The sequence below is a fragment of the Xenopus laevis genome, chromosome 4L (genome assembly GCF_017654675.1).
Source record: "Xenopus laevis strain J_2021 chromosome 4L, Xenopus_laevis_v10.1, whole genome shotgun sequence".
Lineage (NCBI taxonomy): Eukaryota > Metazoa > Chordata > Amphibia > Anura > Pipidae > Xenopus > Xenopus laevis.
The window spans coordinates 92600579-92626000 of record NC_054377.1 but is presented as its reverse complement, the minus strand read 5'-3'; the positions used below and the strand labels follow the sequence as shown (position 1 = coordinate 92626000).

General features: G+C 36.9%; 1 protein-coding gene across 3 annotated transcripts in view; it reads left to right on the top strand.

Moving 5' to 3' along the window:
- The window catches only part of LOC108714330 (zinc finger protein GLIS1-like), a 72193-nt gene extending 50526 nt beyond the window's left edge, over nucleotides 1–21667 (top strand). The window contains exons 4-10 of one of the 3 annotated variants that reach the window (XM_041590473.1): nucleotides 2032–2193; nucleotides 8673–8783; nucleotides 9398–9539; nucleotides 10993–11119; nucleotides 14388–14566; nucleotides 19578–19657; nucleotides 21228–21667. In XM_041590473.1, coding sequence (XP_041446407.1) covers nucleotides 2032–2193; nucleotides 8673–8783; nucleotides 9398–9539; nucleotides 10993–11119; nucleotides 14388–14566; nucleotides 19578–19657; nucleotides 21228–21332 — 906 coding nt within the window. In that variant the 3' untranslated portion in view covers nucleotides 21333–21667. Of the gene's footprint in view, nucleotides 1–2031; nucleotides 2194–8672; nucleotides 8784–9397; nucleotides 9540–10992; nucleotides 11120–14387; nucleotides 14567–19577; nucleotides 19677–21227 lie in introns of all 3 variants that reach the window. The other 2 variants (XM_018258450.2, XM_018258449.2) reach the window with 2 other exon arrangements.
- Nucleotides 21668–25422: the final 3755 nt, after the last annotated feature.

Genomic DNA, 25422 nt, shown 5'->3' with positions numbered 1-25422 from the left:
GCAAAGACATGCAAATGACTCCTTAATGTCTGTGTGTCAAATTATGAATCCAGTTTAATAATTCAAAGACGTATAACCAAACTTGCAGCCAGTCTGTCACTTTTGTAATTATGGAGGGGAAAAGCAGTGCCACATATACACAAATCTGAACTACACACAACAAAATATACTTGGGTGCAATCATATGCGAAGGGTATTTTGTTGATTATAGTCACAGAATAGCTGAATCCCTGAATTGTTCCTAATATAGAAAGCATGTGCATTGCTAGTGTATTGAGAGAATGTAATACTAATTACTTTAGATGTTTCCTTTTTTGGATTATTTTTTCTTCATTGGCAAATTCTCAAATTCACAAATTAAAATTCTAATAATACATAAAGCTGCCTGCATCAGTCTGTTGTTAATGTTTTTGTGTTTAATGTGTGCTAGGCCTGTTTCAGTTTTGCATGAATACTATATCAGCCGCATTTCTGATTAATGGTAATCTATGATAATTTGTTATAAGATATATGTTTACAATCTAAATATTGTTATATTTAGTTTAAAACAGGAGTCATAAAAAGGTATGTCTGAAATGTGATTTTTGTAACTTGATAGATGGGTCACCCAGGAGGAAATTCAAAAGATACAAGATAAAAAGGTAAAAAAAAACCCTGAAAATTCGAATTCGAATTTTCAAGTTGACCCTTAATAAATATGCCCTTTAATGGCAGGGTGTTGGGGGTTTTGTTAACTGAGATGGATGTAGGGATTTTTGTAGATACAAGTTTTGTTTTTCTAATTCCAGGCAGTTTCATTATGTGACACTAAAAAAAACAGCATAAACTAGAGGGATGAAAACATAATTTTGCATCTTTATAGGTCTGATAAGGTCTCACCTTGAGTATGCAGTGCAGTTTTGGGCTCCAGTCCTTAAGAGGGATATAAATGAGCTGGAGAGAGTGCAGAGATGTGCAACTAAACTAGTAAAGGGGATGGATGATTTAAACTATGAGGGTACACTGTCAAAGTGTCAAGACCGCCGGGAGCGCGAGGAGTCGCGTCCGCTCCCGGCGGCGAAGAATCCAAGATGGCGGCGCCCAGGACTTTTGACTTTTACCAAACTTAGATATATCAATATGCAAGAGTGAGATTTTCTTGAAACAACACAGGATAGAGACAAAATATTTTGCAACTGAAATTACTCAGAACCTGTGGTCAAATGGTATTAAGGCATTGGATGCCCTTATCCACCTGTAAAATTTCTCTATGGAGCCATGCACTGTGCTGTACAGTATATATATATATCTTATGTTTAACTGTTACTTCCCAGCCTACATGTCATGCTGCCACCTGTTATAAAACAGTATGAATTGCAGGTGGAAACATTACTAATGGATGTTGCTAAAGCCATTTACATGAACAATAATGATATAGTTTCTTTTCCAGAGGGCACAAAAATAGAGTAAGAAATACCGAAAAGATTTGCCAGAAATGGAAAATGAGTAGCAGCCTTTGGGAAGAAAAACTAGAAGACTAATACATCCCAGACATATGTTGGATAGAAACATCTTTAGCTGATTTATGTAAAAATGCTGTGATACTGTGGTACAGAGCAAATGAACAAGCTACACTGGTTTGTTCGTGATCACTAAAGAAAGGCTGTAAGCAAAAGTTTAAAATGAGACAGCCTGTCTCCTATTACATTAATACGATGACACATTTTACAAATAATTTAGCAATTATCTGTTAAAGAACCATGATTGGTTGCACAGTGTATGGTCCTAGGCATTCAAAGCAAGTGTAATGTTGGATTCAGGGAGAAGCCTTTCAGTTCTAGAAGACCTGCACCTAGGTTGTGAAATACAATAGATTGTGCCCATTTTTTTGAAAATTATTTGCAAATAGTCTATAAATAAATGTCTACGTCATACTGAAAGGTGAACTGCACCTTTAATGCTGCACTTCTTAGACATGGGAGTCTCTAAGTGCTTTGCTCAAATATATGGAAGTTACAAGCTTAAATTATTTAATTTTTCATTTAATTCCAGTTTGAAGGCTGCAACAAGGCATTTTCTAGGCTTGAAAACCTGAAGATTCATCTGCGGAGCCACACAGGGGAGAGGCCATATCTATGTCAATACCCAGGGTGCCTGAAATCCTTCAGTAACTCCAGTGACAGAGCCAAGCACCAAAGAACCCACCAGGACACAGTAAGAGAAATATTTGGAGAGGAATTAAAATAGAGGATAAAAGATGAACTTATACAGTATGTAGCAAGTGAAGCAAAAAAATGTCAGTGGCCAATATATTTTCCATAGCCTTAATAATAAGATAAATTTATATTGGATTCTGTTGGATAAGTGTACTTGAAAATAACAAGTGCTACAGTGATTTGCAATAGGAGGGACACCAGCTAGGGCTAAAACAGCAGCATTCTTTTAAACTTACTGATGCGAAAATAAAATGTACAATCTGCTGCAGTTAAAAAAAGACAGACATTGCAGATTCCTCATGTTATGCAAGTTATAAAATATTGTTTAAAAAATGTCAATCCAAAAACGATAACTGTATGATTTACTGCAATATAATTTATATGCAAAATTCAGTGAGCTTACTCAATCTTCATTTAGTTTTTGCTAGAGGACACAATAAATAACTAGGTAGTTTTTATTAGGCTCAGCTACTCAGCTGCTGTATAGTCACTATTGCTCCAGCAATAAGAAACTCACATTGTAACACCGTGATCAACTTGCAAGGCAATACTATTTTCTGTCTCCTGGTGAGAAATAAGCATAATTCAATGTATTGTCACCACAGGCGGGCAAATCAGCTTGATGTAGCCAAGCACAGTGATGTCACTGATGACATGCTAGCTAGATGATCTATTGTTGGATATACAGGTACAGGATGTATTACCAGAAACCCTTTATCCAGAAACTCTGAATTACAGCAAGGTCATCTACCAAACACTACATTATAATCACATAATTCAAAATAATTCCTTTTTCTCTGTAATAACAAAAGAGTACCTTGTACTGGACTCCAACTAAGATATAATTAATCCTTATTGGTGGGGAAACAATCCTACTAGGTTTATTCAACACTTAGGGGGAGATTTAGTATGGTTCGAGTTATTTATCGGGTTATTTTTGAGTCAAAAATCTATTTTTCAGGTTAAAAAATAACCTCACATTTTTCGAAAATTTATTAAACCCCAATCTTGGAAATAGCTTGAATCCGAAAATACACCATCTAAAACCTGTCAAGGTCATGTAGAAGTCAATGGCAGAGGTGGTTAACCCCAAACTTACTGATTCAAGTTTTTTTCGAGTTTCTTCTTAAATTAGAAATCATTCTAGTTGTGAGTTCATTCAAGGTCTAAAAAAGCTCACATTGCTCTAAAATTCGACCTTTGATAAATAACCCCCTGGAAAGCCCCATGTCCCAAACATTCTGGATAACGCGTCCCATACCTATATATGCAAATAATCCTTCCACAGAGTTGTGATCCTGGCTGAGATATTAAAGCATGCAGGGTTCATTTGGGTTCAAAACTTGCTACTTGTAAACATGGCTTGTAACACTTGTTATAGTCTGACATGTATTATGACATTCTGTGGTGAAATTGACAAAATTAAAAGGTATTATACAGTATGCCTGTCTATGCAGTGCATTTGTATACTTTTTCTGACTATATACTAATTTGTACCTGTGTTTTCCTCTCTTTTTTTCTTCCTCTGACATATGTATACTGTACTTCAGTAAGGTAATGTAAAATACTTCTCACCTAAATTATTTTATTGAATACACAGTTCTACCATACATTAATAAATACAGTGCTTGAATATCAGGATAGCACTAAGCAGTAAAAATTGTTAATCAAAAAATATGAATGTGAGAAATTATTGCATTCTGCAAACAATTTTATCTTCGTGCAAACTTTTACCTTTTTTGAATCCAAAAAATATTTAGCAAACCCTGGTGGCAGTGAAATAAAGACTACATACACTGAATAAGTCATTGTTTTTGAATCACAAAAATAAACCACCTTTCTGCCGGCCTTAAAAATGGAAAATGCACAATAAAAACTCCTTTTTATGTACATATGACAATTTGGGGGTTATTTATTAAAAGTCGAGTGTTTTTTTGCCAAAAAAATTTAGTTTTCAAGGGTAGTTTTCAGTAAATCTTTGTGAATTGTAATTTTTTGGGTTAACAAAAACTTGAATTTTTCAGTTTTTTCCAAAAAAAACATGAATTTTTCTAGATTTATAATACCCCGAAGCTGGAAATAGCTCGAATCCCAAAGTACTGCAGCGAAAACCTGTCATGGTCATGTAGAAGTCAATGGCAGAAGTCCTTTGAACCATTTGAAGATGTATGTAGCCTTCATGATGTTCAAATTTTTTTCAGTGGTTTTCGCTCCAAAACCCGATCAATTCGAGTATTTGAGTTTTGCACCCCGATCACACTGATTTGAGTTATTTACATTCCAGTTTTTTCATAAATTTGAAAACATTCGAGTTGTAAATTTATTTGAGGTATAAAAAACCTCACAAACTTGACGTTTGATAAATAACTCCCCAAGCTTCACCATATATTTGCACCCAGCAATATATTGAATGTGATTTACACTTTATAATTTTTACCCACTCACTTTGATATCACCCACTGACAACCTTTGGACCCACCTAATTACTGGTCTATGGTAGTATGTGCATATATTATCTTCTTTCTCCTGCTTTCTTTACTTTACAACCTAACATGATTAAATACTGTAAATTTTGCATACGGTATATTTTTTCTATTTTTTTTATTTGGTTATGATTGAGTTTTTTGGTTTATGCAAACATAAAGGCAAAGTTACAAAATATAAGTTTTCAAAATATTGGTGTACATGTTTAGATTTAAAAAGAAATGTTGTGTCAATGCACAATCTATACAACTAACAGATCAAAAAACAGCAAAAGAAAAACAAACAAAAAAAGTGAATATAAATGCGTTGCCAAAAGCAGTGATGACACATGGGGAGGTTCCAATTCACATATCTCTTTCTTGGGACTACAGTATATATTATAACCATGATTCAGAGAATGGTGAGGCATTCTGCACACAGATTACGAAGGGACCCACCATAGAACCAGAGTCAAACACAAAAGCTTGTATGTACGATATTTATGAAGCACAAGAAATCTGTATAGCTTGAATGTAAAACTTCAGTATCTAAACGCTAGAGATATATATATATATATATATATATATATATATATATATATATATATATATATATATATATATATATATATAAAACAAATAAGGGAAAGTTGTGCTCACCACTATTTTTTAAAACCATTAGGCGGGGGTGCAATGAGGCTGTGACCACAAAATACATATAGTCAAATACAAGAGTCCTCTGCACTCAACCCATTATCAATATATTTAAGACAGCGACATTTTGTGCATACTGCTACTAAAAAATGCCTTACCCTTTAAACAAAACAGGGATTGTTTGTCCATATATTGCAATATATTTAAGCTGGCCAACTACGTCAAAGTCATCCCATATCTGGCCAGTCCTATGCTCAATTTTATCTGATTCATTAAGAATTCTGTTGCTTCATTATACATTTTACAAAGGGACTAGGTTTTACCTGCAACTTACTTGCTGCTTTCAAAGTAAACCCCCATACTTGGCTGCCCTTTTATTAGACACCATATATATATTCAAAAAACAAAAATAGGCTGTTCGCACACCAACAAATAAATCATCAAAAATATTCAGAGATTAAATAACGACGGCATCTTTTCTGAAAAAAAATCATCTTGGAGAAGTGGGTTATGAAAACCTGGACAAACAAGACTTCAAGGCAATCAAGTTACAAACCGAATCAATTGAATTTGGAACATTTATGGGGTTATTTACTAAAACTTTATCTCATTTATCTCGTATTTTTATAAATCCAAGCTCGACCAAATGCCCATCCACAATTTTATCTTATTTATCCATAAAATAATTCGAAAAAGTTTGGTTGGGAAAAAACTCAATAAAAACAAGTGTATACCCCGAGTCGCTAAAAAAAATTTGTATTTGATGCCAGAATCACTCAATTTTTTCAGGTTATCGCCAAAAAACCCAGAATTTTTTGGATTATCAGATGAAACCCAGCGCAGATCACGATATCTTCAAATTGTAAAAGGGACATCTCCCATTGACTTATACATGGCCTCGACTGGTTTGAGACTGGTTTGACTTTTTGCAGCTTCGGGGTATAATAAATCTCGAAAAAGTTTTTTTTCCTCTTAAAATGTAAGTTTTTGCCCAAAAAAACTTGAGGTTTAGTATATAACCCCCTTAATAAAGACACAGGACAAAAGTGCCCATGGTGCATTAAAAGAATTTGTTGCAAAGGAAGCGTTTTTGATGAGTTGTGATACCACTGTGCAGTCTGTCCTGGTTTTGATTTGAAAGGATATAAAGGAATAGTTCAGTGTGAAAATAAAAACTGGGTAAATAGATAGACTGTGCAAAATAAAAAATGTTTCTAATATAGTTAGCAAAAATGTAATATATGTAAAGCCTGGAGTGAACAGATGTCTAATAAAACAGCCAGAATCCAACTTCCTGCTTTTCAGCTCTATAACTCTGAGTTAGTCAGCGACTTGAAGGGGGGCCACATGGTACATTTCTGTTCAGTGAGTTTGTAATTGATCCTCAGCATTCAGCTCAGATTCAAAAGCAACAGATATGACCCATCTGCCCCCCCCCTCAAGTCTCTGATTGGTTACTGTCTGGTAGCCAGGGTAACCAGTCAGTGTAAACCAAGAGAGCTGAAAAGCAGGAAGTAGAGTTCTGACAGACATGTTATACATCAAATCACTCCAGCCTTTATACATTACATTTTTGGCTAACTAACCATATTAGATACATTTTTTATTTTGCACAGCCTATCTATTTACCCAGTTTTTATTTTTACACTGAACAATTCCTTTAAGGTACAGAAACTCCTAGCACCAGCTATATGAACTTTCCAGGTAGATACAGTACTAAAGAAAATATTGTGTACTGGTCATCCAAGTACATGTCTTTTATTACTTGTATTACAGAAGTAAGGAAAAAATTAGAGATGCGACAATTAGTGATTGCTTATTCATTGAAAAACACAAATATAACAAATTTGATTGAATGAAATGCTGAAAAATTGAATACCTTGAATTTTTCAATGTTTTGAAAAATTTTAAAAGCTTGCATTGAACAAATGCTTTAAATTGCCTTACAATGGGACAGTTCCCATTGACTTTTACATGAACTCTATAGCGTTTAGATTCCAAAGTTTTACATTATAATTTTTTTTTGCTCTTAATAACTGTTGTACATTCAAATTTTTTTGAAAGCATGATTTAAATTCGAATCAGTGTAAAAAATGGAGTTCAAATGTTGATAAATCACTCCCATTGTATTAAGTACACTAGTGATGAGCGGGCCGACCCGATACCAGCGGTTCGGGTTGACCTAGCACTGCTCCTCGTGGGCGGGTGCGGGTTGAGCTCTTCTACTGCTCTCCCTGCCCGCCACCTTCAAATCCTAGCACCAGCTATATGAACTTTCCAGGTAGATACAGTACTAAAGAAAATATTGTGTACTGGTCATCCAAGTACATATCTTTTATTACTTGTATTACAGAAGTAAGGAAAAAATTAGAGATGCGACAATTAGTGATTGCTTTTTTATTGAAAAACACAAATATAACAAATTTGATTGAATGAAATGCTGAAAAATTGAAAACCTATCTTGGAATGTTCACACTTGCACTCAGCTCTGTGTGCAATACACCCACATGCTCCCAACTCTTCTTAAAGGAAGAGTTATTGGTAAATAGATAGACTGCGCAGGTTAGTTACAATTTTGACAGCTGAGAGCCCAGAATATGTGGCAGTGCACTTAGATACTTTTGTAACAATTTAGATAAGCAAAAAAGCAATTGTAACAGGGGTCTTGGGGAAACTGTGACTTGAAGTTTAAAGAGAAATTCACCTTCATTATCAAAACTGTAATAAAACACACAAATGTGTTCAAACTTTTCTTCAGTTTAGTTAGTTTGCTTTTAAATCTGCCCTGTGTGCTGAGGATCAAAAGCAAACGGAACAGGTGTGCCCCATGTGCCCCCCTTCAATCAATCACTGACTAACTAAGGTCAGAGAACTGCAAAAGAGACAGTAGTTTTGAAAACATGTTTTATTTTGCACAGCCTAGCTATAAAGTTTTATTTTTATACTGAACTGTTCCTTTAAATGCCTGTCTGTATATAATTCAAGAGAGTTCTGCTTAAAATCTAAAGGTGTAAGTTAATAAGACTAACTCAAATTATATAGATTGTTAAAATTTACATTTTGTAGAAAAACAAAAAAGAAATGCTATGTGCCCAAGCTAAATTATTGTAGAATTTACTAGGATATGTTTAGCTTTTAATAACTTTATAGTTTAGTATAGTATATAGCTTGGCTGTGTCCTGTTAAAGGGACAATCATGTTAACAACAATATCCAAATAATAAATAGAGACTTACAAGCCTACAGCATTTTACAGTTTAATGTATATTTTTTGGAGCAGAATCATATATTATAAACGTTTATTATCAGTCTTATTTATAGCTCTAGAATGATATTTGTGTGTTTGGTTCTTAATTGCACAGAAACCATATGCCTGTCAGATACAGGGCTGCTGCAAACGATATACAGATCCAAGCTCACTTCGAAAACATGTAAAAGCACATACAGCTCGGGAGCAGCAATTGCACGCTAAGGTAAGAATCTGACAGTTTATTTCCAATTGAAAATCTAGTAGCCACTAGACTATTACCTATAGCCTCTACTCTCTGTAGGGTTGAAAACCCTGATGCCAGCTGGCCAGAAGATGCTAGTTGATCAAAGCAAAGTCATTATTGATACAGCAATTGGTGTCGTGGTTTGTGCATGCCAGCAAATTTCTGATGAATTTTAAAAGACAATAAGTTTGCTGGGTATTGACACTTGACTCTAGCAAAATAAATGCACACCATTAAAGAGAGCACACACAGGCACCAATAATCATGGATATGTATCAGCTAATCTTACCATTTAAAAAATGGTTGGGACTTGGTATTCAAACATTCACAGTGCATTTGTTAATCTGCAGCTTTCAAACTGGCTCAGGGCACATTCCCTCGATTTCATGGAATTAAACAAAAAAATACCAAGAAAACAGATTTATATTTTAAAAACTGATAGATCAGCCCTATTGAATTCTCATGCCATGTACCTGTAATGTATATTATAGGAGGCTTAAAATTAAGTTTTCTGATGCTATTTTTACACTGTTTATAGGAGAATGTTTTATATGGTGTGATTTCTGTTGCTCTATGTTTGTCCTGTGTCTCAGCTGCTTTCCGCCTCTGATCCAGGGAGGGATGCAACCAGTGATAATGTGTGCCTGAGGGTGCCACAGGTGTTTGATGGGACATTGGGTAGAAGCATCAGGCACAAGCTTCTGAATTGCACTAGATCACAGGAACTGATCACAGGTATGCACCGGTATATTACAAATATTTCAAGTGTCTTTATTGCTATATTAGGGCTGTCCAATTGGTTGCTTGTGGCCACCCAAAGTATTTTATTGTCTCTGCAGCTGACCATAGTCTCCATAAAGGAGATAAGCAGGTATGGGGTCCATTATCTGGAAACTCATTATAGAGAAAGATCCGAATTACAGGACAGTCTTCTCCCATAGACTTCATGTTCAAAATCTTAAAAGGGATTTCCTTTCTCTCTGTAATAATAAAGCAGTACCTTGTACTTGATCCCAACTAAGATGTAATTCATCCTTATTTTAGGCAAAATATTCCTATTTGGTTTAATTCATATTTTTAGTAGACAAGGTTTAGAGATCCAAATACTCCTTATTAGTGATGGTCGAATTTATTCGCAGTCGCAAATTTGCGGCAAAAAAAAATGTCAATTCGCTGGCGTCTCGTTTTTGATGCCGGACACCGGCGTCAAAAACGAGACACCGGCGCCGTTTCGCAAATTTTTTCCATTTTGCGGGAAATTCCCCCATCACTACTCCTTATCCAGCAAGCCCCAGGTCCCAAGCTTTCTGGCTAATAGATCTCATACCTGTATCATAGTTTTAATATAATGTTATGTACACCTGGTAATCCCCAGCTTGATTAGGATCAAGATCTCTTATTGGTCCAGATCACTGCAATCTTTAGTTTCTTTGATTTATTTTAAGTTTACATTACATTACTCTGAAAATACCAGTCCTATAATTATATTTTATTGCTTCTACACATTTTGCTGGTTTCTGTTGATGTTGCAGCAAAGCTTCAGCAAGGGAGAAAGTCAAAGCAGTTGCTAATGTGAATGTAGCTGAAGTAGTAAAATATTACAGAAACCCCATTATTTCAATATGCAGTCATTTGAATTACCTTGAGAAAATTGTAAACAGTAAAATATCCGCCACCTATTATTTTACACAGAAGTTTTTTATCCTTTCAGAGAAAATAATGGAAGTCCTACAGGTTTAAGCTTGTAAAATAAAAATGTCAGTGATATTTTAGTTAAAGAGTTCTTTATAAATAGGTGTGAAGAGCAGTCAAAGTGTGTCATCTAAGTGAAAAAATGCAGTTGAAGACAAGGTATTAATAAATGTAAATATGCTATGAACTAGTCTACATGTACCCAATGTGTAATGCTTTACTCTCAACATTCAGTGTTCAAACATCTACTAAATGAAAGTAACATTTGAAAGAGAGTATATGCAGATCGGAAGGGAGTCCGTCTTTTCTACAATGCAATAAAATACAATGCAATTTTCTTGCATGCTTATTCATAGGTTTGTTAGTCACAGAACAGGGTGGGATTTATCTATCTATCAACTATATATCCATCTATTCTGTTTTTCTCTGGTATATGTACCCAATGTTTTAACCACTTACTTTTCTCTCTCTTTCTCTCGATATATATATTCCTTAGATTTACAGAGTCATAGCATACTGAGGACTGGATTAATGACCGAAGCTTCTGCAGTTCCCAAACAGTGTGCTCCACTGGAACACCATAACACATGCTTGTTGTCAAACAAGGAAGGGCCCCAAGAAGGGTAAATATCAGTGTTCAATTTTTTTCCTACAGCATATGTAAAATTGTTTAAAATGTAATTTAAGGGGCAGATTCACTAAAGGGCGTAGTGGCCGACGCTAGCGAAAATTCGCCAGAAATCTCATCCGCAGGGACATCGTCAATTCATTAACAGGTGTAGAGACAATTCGCTAGCAAACAAGACCATAACTAGCAGTCGTTCACACCCTAACGCCAGTCGACTTTTTGATCATTTGACGAACGGTCGTTACTCTGCAAATTCACTAAGATTCTAATTTTACTGAACGTTACCTCTTTCACCAGAGTTTACTTTGCCACCTCAGACCAGGCGAACTGAGAAAACAAAGCTACATCTTTCTCAATCTAATGTCAGTGACATCATATCCTGTATGCCGGAAATTCATTAAATATATAAAAAGCGACTTTTACTTTTTTAAAGCGGGATTTCCTTCAAAAGTCTGAACTATTAAAGATTTCTGTGGTTTTTTTTCCATACATTTGAGGGGCATGACACATTTGTTTTAGGGTGGGCTCGTGTAGGACATGCACTGCTGAAGTAACGCTAGGGAAAAATCGCCAGTGTTTGGTTGCTGAGACGCAACTTCACATTTTAGTGAATAAGCGTAGTGGTAAGGAAATTGCACCTGGCGAAGTGCAGTGAAGCAGAGAAAATATGCCCTTTAGTGAATTTGCCCCTATGTGCATGATTTATTTGGTTAAGTTTACCGTTCAGTGCAAGATTATTGACAGTGTGGTCATATAGCTTTAATGTCTGAAGAAGTAGCAAATATGTACAGTACGTGGAATGGAGCTGCACCCAGTTAATAAACAGCCCAGTTGCTCACAGGGCTGCCATCAGAAACCTACTTTTTCCTATTTTGTTTAAGAGTTTCCACATTGCAGAACTCACCTGTATTATAATGCAGAAGTGAGGTTTAAACTCTTATAGAAGTGGTGTTCATGTGCATTGTTCCAGGTAACTGTGATTTGCATGGGTTAAATGGAATCTGCCAAGTGTTATTGCTATTAAACTGATATTTTTTGTATGAATTTCCTTCTTATGTGCACTTGAACCCATTAAATCTAATCACAACTTGCAAATAAGTAATGGATCAGTAGGTCATGTTCTTATAATATACTTCTAATAATAATAATAATAATAATCATTAAGCATTATTTCCTGTCATGCCTTGCGCACGACAACAACTGTGTAATACCATCTGGTGGTTGATCTGCTCGCTCTCTATTCACAGATCACTATATTTGATTAGAATTTCAGATATATATGTATATATATATATATATATATATATACAAAAATAGAAAACCTTTTATTCAACGTTTCGGCTCGACCGCTGGAGCCGTCTTCAGGAAAAAAAAAAAAAAAATATATATATATATATATATAGTATCTGCAATCAAAATGAGAATGAACATGTTTCCCATCCCTTAGTGATTTGAAAGCACTTTAAATATTTTACCCAAATTATCTAATTTACTTGCAAATATTCCGACAGGATATGACTACATTAAGATGGTGTTTACTTTTATGGGTGAAGAGTGGGGGGCCTGACTCTTGCAAAGTGGTCATTTTTTCATACATTACGGATATATTAAGATGTTTAAAGTATACAAGGAAGAAAATGCTTTGCAATGCTATAGTGCTGCTATTCACCATGACTGTTCCAAGTGTTTGAATGGAGACACCTAATAAATGCCATTACTTGCTAAGCAGGCAGGGTTGGGTTGCATACATTGAAACAGTTCTTTACAAAACCCTTCGAAATGCAAATAAGAATAAAATATAACTTGGAGAACGTGAAACCCTACAATTTGCATGCAGGATAAAGAAAGAGGGTTGATCTGATATTCCTCACAATGATTAGGAAAATCATTAGAAGCCTCACATCTTTCCTAACCAGAAGAACATCAGACCAGCCCTTTTTTTTCTCCTTGACAACTTCATGGTCAGTTACTGGTGCTGGCAAGTTGAGTGGCAGATGAGTCCGATCTAGGGGTAGGCAGAAGAGGTAGCTGCCCAGCACACCCCCAAACGTTGCACCCTAGACACCTGTCTCCAGGGCCGCCATCGGGGGGGGTACTATTGTACCGGGCCCCCTATAGGCTGTGCTGCACTTTTCAAAATAGCCAGGCCCACCTTGATAGTGCCAAAGTCCCAAAGACTCGAAAAGAGCCGAAGCCACAAAAGGAGCCGAAGCTGAAGTCCTGAAGCTGCAAAAAGACCGAAGCTTCGAAAGGAGCCGAAGTTAAAGTCCTGAAGCCGCAAAAAGAGTCGAAGCTGAAGTCATGAGATCAGTTCTCCTGAATTCAAATGTGTTTTTTTAAAAAATTTTATCAAACCCCTAGCCACCAATGTATTATTTTAATACTCTTTAGGCCCCTGCCACCAAAGTTTTTTAAAAAATATTCTCTGTGGCCCCAATGTTTCTTTTTAACTTGTAAGGGGGGACCCTGGTGCCAATGTTTTTTTTTTTAAAAAAAAAACTTTTATGGGGGGCCCTGACGCCAACGGTTTTTCTAACTTATGGGGGCCCTTACCACCAATGATTTTTTAAAAACTTTTATGGGGGGCCCTGGTGCCGTTTTTTTATCTTATGGGGAGCCCTGACCACCAATGATTTTTTAAAAAATTTATGGGGGGCCTGGCGCCAACGTTTTTATTTTATGGGGGAACCTGACCACCAATGATTTTTTTAAAACTTTTATGAGGCGCCCTGGTGCCAATGTTTTTTTTTTTAAAAAACTTTTATGGGGGGCCTAGGCGCCAACATTTTTTTTAACTTACGGGGGGCCCTGGCGCCTCATAACATTTTTATTGCTGTTCAGCTCGTAGGTCACTATGGGCTTTGGGTCAACCCACACATCACTCATTTGTTAATACAGAGTGGCCAGTACTGCCCCAGATTTCTTGGGGGTGAGAAACAGATGAGAAATGTGAGGTTGCTCCAATAGGATCTTTGCATTGGACCATCAGTGCCTTCAATAAGGATTTACTATAGTTATAGAAATATCAAGTGTATATAAATAATCCTTCCTTCCAAATCTCAGGCTTCCACTCAAGATTTTGCCCCCTTTTTGCCAGGCCGATATTATGGGATCTACTCAACATTCCTCAGAAATCTACTTGTGAAGTCAAACTATACTCATTTAAAATCATACTGTGCATGGGAGATCTGCATATTGTGAGCGCTTATATTATATCATTATTATAATTATTATTATTAATTCATGTCTATCTATTTATACAGTAAAATGTCATCACTTATCATTTCACATCATGGTCGCCACATGAGATCTCCAGCCCCCTTCATAATGTTGCACAGAGGATCCTCCCCCAACTCCCACAGCAAATCATCTTCTGAGGAGCAGTGTTCAACAGGAAAAGTTTTTCCTCCATTCCACAGCCCACCTGGTACACATGCACAAGGTATTGACTCTGTAACACGCCTTTGAGCCCTGGGAATGGTTAAAATAAACAATAGGGAAATCCCATATGTCTTTAACACTGTACATCCTAACCCTTGCCAAATCCTGACAATCATCTGCAACACTGCTGGCATATGACCTTACATACAACTAAAACACTTAGCCATTCTCTTATTTTTTCAGCCTTGACTATTGCATTGTGCTACTTGCAGGTGCCATTAATAAAAACCCCTCCCTATATCTCATTCTTACATTCTTTCCAAAACTGTCAAACACCCACCTGTTTCAAGAAGCAATTTGAATGCATCTATCTGATCAGTAATCAAGTTATCATCAATTACCATTTGTTTTCATCTTACTTATGTTTTCAAATTGCGAGTAGGGCCCTCTGAACCTATATCTATTCTGTAATCCTTGTCTGTAAGACCCTTGTTTGTTATAATATAAAGTAATGCAAGCTTTGTCAAAGAAATAAATGAAAGGTGTATTTTAAGACCAATGTATTCAAAAAAAGTATATAATTTATTTATCAAACAGAATTTTTTAAAAGCTGGCCGGCCAGGAAACACAATAAATAGATAATCAGTAAAATTACATAAAAACAATTATCAAGTTACTCCAGGTGGGTAGTCGCTCATTTAAATTTGAATAATACAATATATACTCCATGGTTATGATAGGTGCTTGCCCCAATTATGAAATAGCAAGGGAGGCTGTGAGTTAAAGTTCTCCAACTTAGAAAAGTTATTTTGTGTTTAGGGTGTGAGTTATAGTTCTCCAATTCATAGTAACATACATAGTAACATAGTAAGTAAGGTTGAAAAAAGACACATGTCCATCGAGTTCAACCTTTTTTTTTTTTTTAATTAACTACCTATCTGCCAGTTGATCCAGAGGAAGGCAAAAAAAACCATCTGAAGCCTCTCCAATTTGCCTCAGAGGGGGAAAAATTCCTTCCTGACTCCAAAATGGCAATCGGACTAGTCCCTGGATCAACTTGGACTATGAGCTATTTCCCATAACCCTGTATTCCCTTACTTGCTAAAAACCCATCCAACCCCTTCTTAAAGCTATCTAATGTATCAGCCTGTACAACTGATTCAGGGAGAGAATTCCACATCTTCACAGCTCTCACTGTAAAAAACACCTTCCGAATATTTAGGCGGAACCTCTTTTCTTCTAATCGGAATGGGTGACCTTGTGTCAGCTGGAAAGACCTACTGGTAAATAAAGCATTAGAGAGATTATTATATGATCCCCTTATATATTTATACATAGTCATCATATCACCCCTTAAGCGCCTCTTCTCCATCGTGAACATCTCCAATTTGGCCAGTCTTTCCTCATAGCTAAGATTTTCCATACCTTTTACCAGCTTAGTTGCCCTTCTCTGTACCCTCTCTAATACAATAATGTCCTGTTTGAGTGATGGAGACCAAAACTGTACGGCATATTCTAGATGGGGCCTTACAAGTGCTCTATACAGTGGAAGAATGACCCCCTCCTCCCTTGACTCTATGCCCCTTTTAATACAGCTCAAGACCTTATTTGCCCTTGATGCTGCTGACTGGCATTGCTTGCTACAGCCAAGTTTATCATCTACAAGGACTCCAAGGTCCTTTTCCATAATGGATTTGCCTAGTGCAGTCCCATTAAGGGTATAAGTGGCTTGGATATTTTTACATCCCAGGTGCATGACTTTACATTTATCAACATTGAATCTCATTTGCCTCTTAGCTGCCCAGATTGCCAGTTTGTCAAGATCATGTTGCAAGGATGCCACATCCTGGATGGAATTAATTGGGCTGGATAATTTTGTGTCATCTGCAAACACTGATACATTACTTACAACACCCTCCCCTAAGTCATTAATGAACAAGTTAAATAAAAGTGGACCCAATACTGAGCCCTGGAGGACCCCACTAAGAACCTTACTCCAAGTAGAGAATGTCCCATTAACAACCACCCTCTGTACCCGATCCTGTAGCCAGTTTCCTATCCACGTGCAAACGACTTCATTAAGCCCAACAGACCTTAGTTTAGAAAGCAGTCGTTTGTGGGGCACAGTATCAAATGCTTTAGCAAAATCCAAATAGATCACATCTACTGCCCCCCAACTATCCAGAATCTTACTTACCACATCATAAAATGCAATCAAATTCGTCTGACATGACCTATCCTTCATAAAGCCATGCTGATTGTTGCTCATAATGCCATTCATTAGGACAAAATTTTGAATGTGATCCCTTAACAAGCCTTCAAATAATTTGCCCACCACAGATGTCAAGCTTACTGGCCTATAATTGCCAGGCTGAGATCGTAATCCCTTTTTAAATATTGGAATAACATCAGCTTTTCTCCAATCCATAGGCACCATACCAGATGACAGTGAATCTGAGAAAATCAGAAATAAGGGCTGGTCTAAAGCTGAACTAAGGTCTCGTAGGACCCGGGGGTGTATGCCATCAGGCCCTGGAGCCTTGTTTACATTAATTTGTATTAAAGCTTTTTGAATCATATCCTGAGTCAGCCACTGACTAGATTGAGCTGAACCATTCGTGCAGTTATTAAGTGAGCCTGTATATTCGGTATAGGGTACAAAGTACTTCTCTCAGTGTATTATCAAGCTAATTTGTATAAGGCTGTAGATGAAAAAGGGGTTTCCAAAGGAATTTGTTGGGGTAACCCCCCACTCCCTCTTTTTTTCCAGCTGTAAATGCCCCCCAAAATAATTTGATTGATCTCACCAGATCCTTCGTTACGGTCTTTCCTCGAAGACACAGCTGGGCATAGACTTTTCGTGATAACCAGCTTGTTCACAATTTCTCCACTTTGCATGTACCTTTTTCCTGAAGATACAAAACTGCGCCTGGTTCACTTCAACATGTGCGTTCCACTGCAGAGTGCAATTCTCCGAATCTCCTCACGATTTTCACTGTTTTACCCTGTCACGGTCTTCACGATTTAACAGTTCACGAAGTGGCTGTAAACTGCAGATTTTCAAAATTTTTTCGACGTTGGGTTAAAAAATAATAAAAATAATAATAATGATCCAACCTAAGGAGTAACCCCACCTGGGTGCTGCAACGCGTTTCGCCTCTATAGGACTTTATCAAGCAGTTAGAAACCGGAAGTGGTGTCTTACCTCACTTAATCTTAAAAAGATCACATCCATCATAAACTAAAAAAGTATATTACATCAGAAAAATGTCACATTCAGCTTAGAACAAACACATTACCCTATAGAAAAGGTGCTAATGCAAACCTACTATTCAACCCCTTTGGATAAATGGTATTCAAGTTAAATATACATTTTTGTTATTTACATCTCAAAACTTAATCTATCTCCTCCTCCTCCTCTCAAAGTGGAGGACTCCATCTATAGCCATAAACTTAAGATCTTTTAGGTTCCCCCCATGGACAGTATTCATATTCATACAGTGTTCATAGAAATAGGCGGATTCTCCTTTTTCCCCAACCTTCTTTCTCCTGATATATGAGGGTAGACTGTCAAGGTTGGGGTTGTTTTCTCTGGAAAAAAAGCTATTGCGAGGGGACATGATTACACTTTACAAGTACATTAGAGGACATTATAGAACAAATAACAGGGGACCTTTTTACCCATAAAGTGGATCACCGTACCAGAGGCCACCCCTTTAGACTAGAAGAAAAGAACTTTCATTTGAAGCAACGTAGGGGGTTCTTCACAGTCAGGACAGTGAGGTTGTGGAATGCACTGCCGGGTGATGTTGTGATGGCTGATTCAGTTAATGCCTTTAAGAATGGCTTGGATGATTTCTTAGACAAACATAATATCAAAGGCTGTTGTGATACTAAACTCTATAGTTAATATATATCTGGGTATATATAATTTATGTGAAAGTAGGGAGGGGTGTATGTATGGATGCTGGGTTTTCATTTTGAGGGGTTGAACTTGATGGACTTTGTCTTTTTTTCAACCCAATTTAACTATATAACTATGTAACTATAACTACTCATATGTTCCCCAATTCTTTTTGTTAATGGACAAATAGTTTTCCAGCTTTTAAGAATTCTGTTTGATAAATAAATTATATACTTTTTTGAATACAATGGTCTTAAAATACAATTTATTTGTTTGACTTTGCATTACCCTCAATATGTCCTTGAGGATTGAGGGTGTTTTTTTGACCAGTGAGAAAGTTTTTCCTTAATGCCACAATACCTCAAATAATAATGCAAGCCTTGTGTAACTTGCTGGTGCTATATAAACACATGATGATGATACTATAGTATCTATTATCTGGAATGCCTTGGATCTGAGGTTTTGGAAAAACATTTTTAAATTGACTGTATGGGAGATGGCATTCCTGTAATTCAAAGCACAGGCTCTTTATGCATTTATGTGCATGACTTTTGACTGAATTGTTTTAAGATATATGCAAACAGGTATATTTGCATTGTCCACTACCTATCACTGCATTCCCACTCAGCTTTTATAACCAATGTTTAGCACTTCTACTGACAGAACAGACAATCTGTGCAAACAAAAGAAGGGATGCCCTTTACTCACAGCACACTTGCATGTATCATCATTTGAAGAAATTATGCAGGCGTCACTTTCCTACTGGTTGAATGTGATGTGTAGGTGTAACCTGAGTGTCACCTTAGTGTCCCAGTACAGGTATAGGACTCATTTATGGTCTGGGTATTTTGCACTAGTGCAGTTAGCTATAACACTGCAATAAATGATTCTGATATTGTCTCTTGTGTGCAGAAAACAATGGTCAATGCACTCATAAAGAATAACACACCTGAGCACACAGCCGTTGTCTTATACATCACAGTAGAAACACAGAGAAGGTTATTAGCATTAAAACATTAAAAAAACTACACTTTTATTTCCTTTGTACCCATATAAATGCAAGCTGCCCCTTTAGATCCCCTAGCTCAGGTTCCTGAGTATGTTTTTGTCCTAAATATGTTTAGGACATATTTCATGTGTGTATCATCTAACTTACTGCTCTTTCAAGCAGGTTTCCAGAACAGTATGGTGCAGTATCCACAATACTTTAGGGAAGTACATTGTCAGAATCCGAACCAATATAACATGGTGAGCACGCAGTCAGCAGGTAAAGACATTTTCTGAAAAATTAGCTTTCTGCCTAGTTAATTATGGTTGTTCTTATGGCACTTATCATAGTGCAACCTACTCTTGTCTTGAGAACCAAGTGCTTAGCCATTTCCATGGACATTTCAAACCAATGCAGCATATGTAAATGTGGCAAAAGGACAGACATATCAAGAATGAATGCTTATTATGGGGCAAATTCACTAACCTCTGAAATTTCGCCAGCGACGGCATCGCTCACAGTGCAATACTTCGCCAGGCGTAGATTCGCCAGAACAACGCTAATTCACTAAAATCCAAAGTTGCGCCCAGGGTGCCGAACACTGGTGAAGTTGCGCTAGCGTTACTGCGCCAGGCAAAGCAAAGTTGCGGTAGCGTTGGCTAATTTGCATACGGTGGGAAGTTAAAGTTGAATGGACGTATATGTTGCAGCAAGTACATTACATTACACAAGCCCAGGAAACCTTAAAGGAATTGTTCAGTGTAAAAATAAAAACTGTGTAAATAGAAACATTTTTTATTTTGCACAGCCTATCTATTTACACAGTTTTTATTTTCACACTGAACTGTTCCTTTAATAAAATAACATAAATCTGTTATATTGCCCTACACATGAGCCCACTGTATAGTTTATGTGCCATATGTTAGGAAATGTAGGGGGGAAGCCGGTTACCTCAAAAAAAGTTTACACTATTTTCAGGGCGTAACTACAGAGGAAGCAGACCCTGCGGCTGCAGGGGGGCCCAGGAGGTACAAGGCAAATTCGCCAGGCGTTAGGGAGCGAAGTACCGCTAGAGTCTATCTTCTTCCAGGGTCGGACTGGGGGGCCTGAGGCCCACCGGGGCTGCCTTCTCAGGGCCCCCCTCCCAGCCCCCTGCCACTTGCTCCACCCACCCCTGCGATGACGTGCTCAGCGCCGCAATTGCACATGTGCGCACACATACTTGTTTTTTTCGGGGACAGGAACATCGTTTCTGCAGGGATCGGGTCTGGACTGGCGGGACCCACAAGAGGGGCCCAGTCCGACCCTGCTCCTTCGCTAGCTAAGTTACTCCAGCGACCGTTAGTAAATTGACAAAGTACCGAAATGACGTCACGCTGGCAAATTTTCGCCCGCGTTAGTCACTTCGCCCTTTAGTAAATTTGCCCCTAAGTCTGAAGCAGTCATAGCAAGAATATGGTCTGTTTTTTTTTTTTAAAAGTAAATTTAAATTGCACCTAGTTTTGAATAAATCGTTTTTTCGGCATGAAAAAACATCCATAAAGAAACCATTTGATCCAGCAGAATCTAAAAGCACCTATATGGCTTTTTACATGTTTGTTCAAATGAATATGTACTGGAAATGCGAGCAAAGAGAATTTATCTGTTACTGACAGAAATCTAATATGAATAGTCCAGATTACAAAATATGATCTATATATGTATTCAGAATTTAAATGTAGATTTGTTGTATACAAATATAATAATGTATTTAAACATTACTTAAACTGTGAAGCTAAAGCTCTGTTTCTGTAACCATGTATTTCTCTAATGCAGCGTTTATTCCTACAGCCTACGACATGCAAGTTCCAAGTGCTCACTCTCTGTCTGAAGCCAGACAAAACTGTTCAGAAGAAAGAGGATTTTTCCCAAATGCCACCTTTGATCACTGTTTAAGCCAGATTTCTTCCATTTATGCGGATGCATAGATTCTTGTTGTTACAACTGAGTTTTCCTGCAAACTGAATGCAATTAAAGATGCTTTTTATAACTTCATTATTTTGCAATAAGCTGCTGCTTTCACTTGTTAAAATATAGCATAAAAGTTTAATATAAATTATGAAAATATAAAGACTGTAATTGTTGAGGGTTTTATAAACTATACACCATACTTCTACAGCATTCGGTCACTTTTATAAAGAACCTTGTGTAATCTATGTTTCAACACATTTTTTTAAAAAAATACAAAAGTCCACGAAAAAGCCAATAATAAAATATTTTCTGGTTGTTCACTCTGCATTCTTTTTCTTTTTCTCTCAATTAATAAATAATCACATTTCACCATAGCTTTGTGAATCCTAATGCCACCTACATCTTAATACATGGAAGTGGTTAAAGATATATTATTATTCTTGTATAATTTGGATCTGCCTTTTAAACAAATGAATAACATATTTTCCTTTGACAAGCACAAAAACCATGAATAGTCATAACTTTGGATCACTAATACTCTGGAGACACAACATATTTTGGCATTAACTAGACTGTGTCACTGTCTGCTTATTAACAGCAGGAATAAATCGCATAAAAACTTAGGTTTGCATGTTATACAGATATTTGCATACATGTTAAGCACAGACCACTTCCTATTCTATAGTAGGGGGAAATAGGTTTGGGGAATACATTAAATGATACTGAGACTAAAAAATGATTATTCAAAATATTAAAGGGATACTGTCATGGGGAAAAAAAATTTTTTTCAAAATGATTCCGTTAATAGTGCTGCTCCAGCAGAATTCTGCGCTGAAATCCATTTCTCAAAAGATCAAACAGATTTTTTTATATTCCATTTTGAAATCTGACATGGGGCTAGACATATTGTCAATTTCCCAGCTGCCCCAAGTCATGTGACTTGTGCTCTGATAAACTTCAATCACTCTTTACTGCTGTACTGCAAGTTGGAGTGATATCACCCCTTCCCTTTTCCCCCCAGCAGCCAAACAAAAGAACAATGGGAAGGTAACCAGATAACAGCTCCCTAATACAAGATAACAGCTGCCTGGTAGATCTAAGAACAGCACTCAATAGTAAAAACCCATTATCCACTGAGACACATTCAGTTACATTGAGAAGGAAAAACAGCAGCCTGCCAGAAAGCATTTCTCTTCTAAAGTGCAGGCACAAGTCACATGACCAGGGGCAGCTGGGAAATTGACAAAATGTCTAGCCCCATGTCAGATTTCAAATATAAAAAAATCTGTTTGCTCTTTTGAGAAATTGATTTCAGTGCAGAATTCTGCTGGAGTAGCACTATTAACTGATTCATTTTGAAAACAACATTTTTTCCCATGACAGTATCCCTTTAATGTACATCAAAAGTTACCTATAGCTCATGTCAATCAGTTTGCATTGATAGTTCTGGTTTTGTAAGTAATTGCTCCTAAACCTGACTGTTTTTCCAACCTGACTGTCCATTCTCAACATGTCAGTTAGAGTTTCTAATGCTAACGGACTGCTGCTGCACAAATATGGCAGCCCCCTCATAGAGGAACATGGGGGATCAGATGGGTAATGTAAAAGCATCTGTAAATACCTTTATGGCAAAATTATAGATGGCATGGTTTTCGTTTTCTATTATTTGCGTTTTTCGAGTTATTTAGCTTATTATTCAGAAGCTCTCCAGTTTGCAATATCAGCAATCAGGTTGCTAGGGTCCAAATTACCCTAGCAACCATGCATTGATTAGAATAACTGAATAACTTAGAGGGCCTGAATAGAAAGATGAGTAATAAAAAGCATTAATAACAATAAATTTGTAGCCTTACAGAGCATTTGTTTTTTAGATGGGGTTTGTGACCCCTAATTGAAAGTCAAAACAAGAAGGCAAATGATTCAAAAACTATTAAAAAGCAAATATTAAGACTGATTGAAAAGTTGCTTAGAATTCTCCATTCTATAAGATACTAAAAGTTAACTTAAAGGTGAACCACCCCTTTAAGGTTTCATGAAACATTTTTTTACAAATGTTTTGGGTTATACCAAAACTCCATGGGCTTATTTAACCAACTCAGTCCATTGTGCATAGAGAGCAACATTCACATGCAAATGTCCATGTTTTTTTACCCACAGTGCACCATTAACTCTGGAAACCTCTGCCATACAGTGAATTGTGCCATATGGACTTAATACTATTTGATTGAATATCCGGAACTTATTTTATCTCCTTGTACAACCCAGTAAATGTCATATATAAAAATATCCAGCTTAAACAGAGCTGAATCTGATGCACTATATCACTGTAAAAATATCACCAGCAAAGAAGTTCTAGCCGCTCAACATCAGAAGATTTGTCGAATATCACAATGATTCGAATGATGTATATTTTCGCACAGTGCTGTGGTATATGTCGAAGCTATATACATAAAGGATAATAATAAAATGGCACAGAATTTAAAGGGGTTGTTCCCTTTAAGTTAACGTTTAGCATGTTACAGAATGGCCAAAGCAGCTTTTGAATTGCACTTAATTTTTATAGTTTTTGAATTATTTGCCTTCTTTTTCTGACTCTTTCCAGCTTTCAATTGGTGGTCACGGACCCCAACTAAAAACAAATGCTCTGTAAGGCTGCAAATGTATTGTTATTGCTACTTTATATTCATCTTTCTATGTAGGTCCTCCTCTATTCATATTCCAGTCTCTTATTCAAATCAGTGCATGGATGCTATGGTAATTTGGACCCTAGCAACCAGATTACTGAAACTGCAAACTGGAGAGCTGCTGAATAAAACCCACAAATCATTAGAAAAGAAAACCAATTGCAAATTGTCTAAGAATACCACCTTCTACATCCATGAGATTTAGGGCATTTTGCCTACTGCATGGAAAAAGAGAGGATGTCATACATAAGAAGGGATACAGTAATACACTTGAGGGGATGCACAAATTTCATACAATCACATTGTTGTTCTTGAAATACTGTTATGATGACAAAATCAGCATCACTGAAAGGAACTAATATGCCTCTATCACTAACACACACAGCTAAGAGACCATCATTTTTTATTCCAACAGTCCCGACCATTCACCAAGTTTTCATCTCCTCTCGAACATCTTGAAAGACATTCAAACATTCATCCATTTTGATCTGACTAAATCTGTATTTAATTATGGAGTCTATAACATGGTGAAGCGATTTCAAACCAAACTGCTTTGGGCCAAACAATAAATCTTATTGTTAACGCAGCAATAGCATTCAAATGAGAATAATTGAGTCAATAATTAAAAGTAACGTTAAAATGAAATAAAAGCATGCTAGCTATACACATGGATCTCATTACAGAAAGACTAAGTAAAGCTTCTTTTTCACATGCAAAGATTTGCTACGTGCAAGATATTCATAGATTTCCTAGAATGATTTTTATTGTCTTTATTTAGTCTACAATTTCCTATAATATCTATGGTATTTGGTTTTGTTTCAAAATATATCTTGACAAAAAAATGGAATTATGATCGGTTTATGGATATTTACATTTTAGTGAGAAGTTCTTTGAAGAAGTACATGTTAAGAGTCCTGCAGCAGGTCAGGTACCTGCGGGTTACCTGCACAAACTTGCGGTACCCTGCAGGTTGCCGGTAGAAGTTCCGGGTGCGGGTACAGACACGGGTCAGCGGTTTTGCGGGTCGCTAGTCGAGCGCAGGTCTTCCCAGTAGCGACTTTTACTCCTTTTTTCTGATCATGCCTACTTCCGGTTTACAATGACAGCACTTCCTGATTCTTGATGGTCAGAGGGTTGCGGGTCCGGGTTTTTGGATAAGGTACTTGTGGGTCGGGTCCAATTGTGTAAGAATTCAGGTTGAGGGTCTGGGTTGCGGGTACAGGTCGGGTACGGGTTCCAAAAAATGTACCCGCCGCAGGACTCTAGTCCATGTTACAGGAAAACTAAAAGCCAAATAGATTTGTTCTCTATCTTATATTCCTATTTCATAAGGCTGCTGTATGCATCTGCATGTGCAACAGTTCAACAACACCAAGGGATCCAGCTTTATT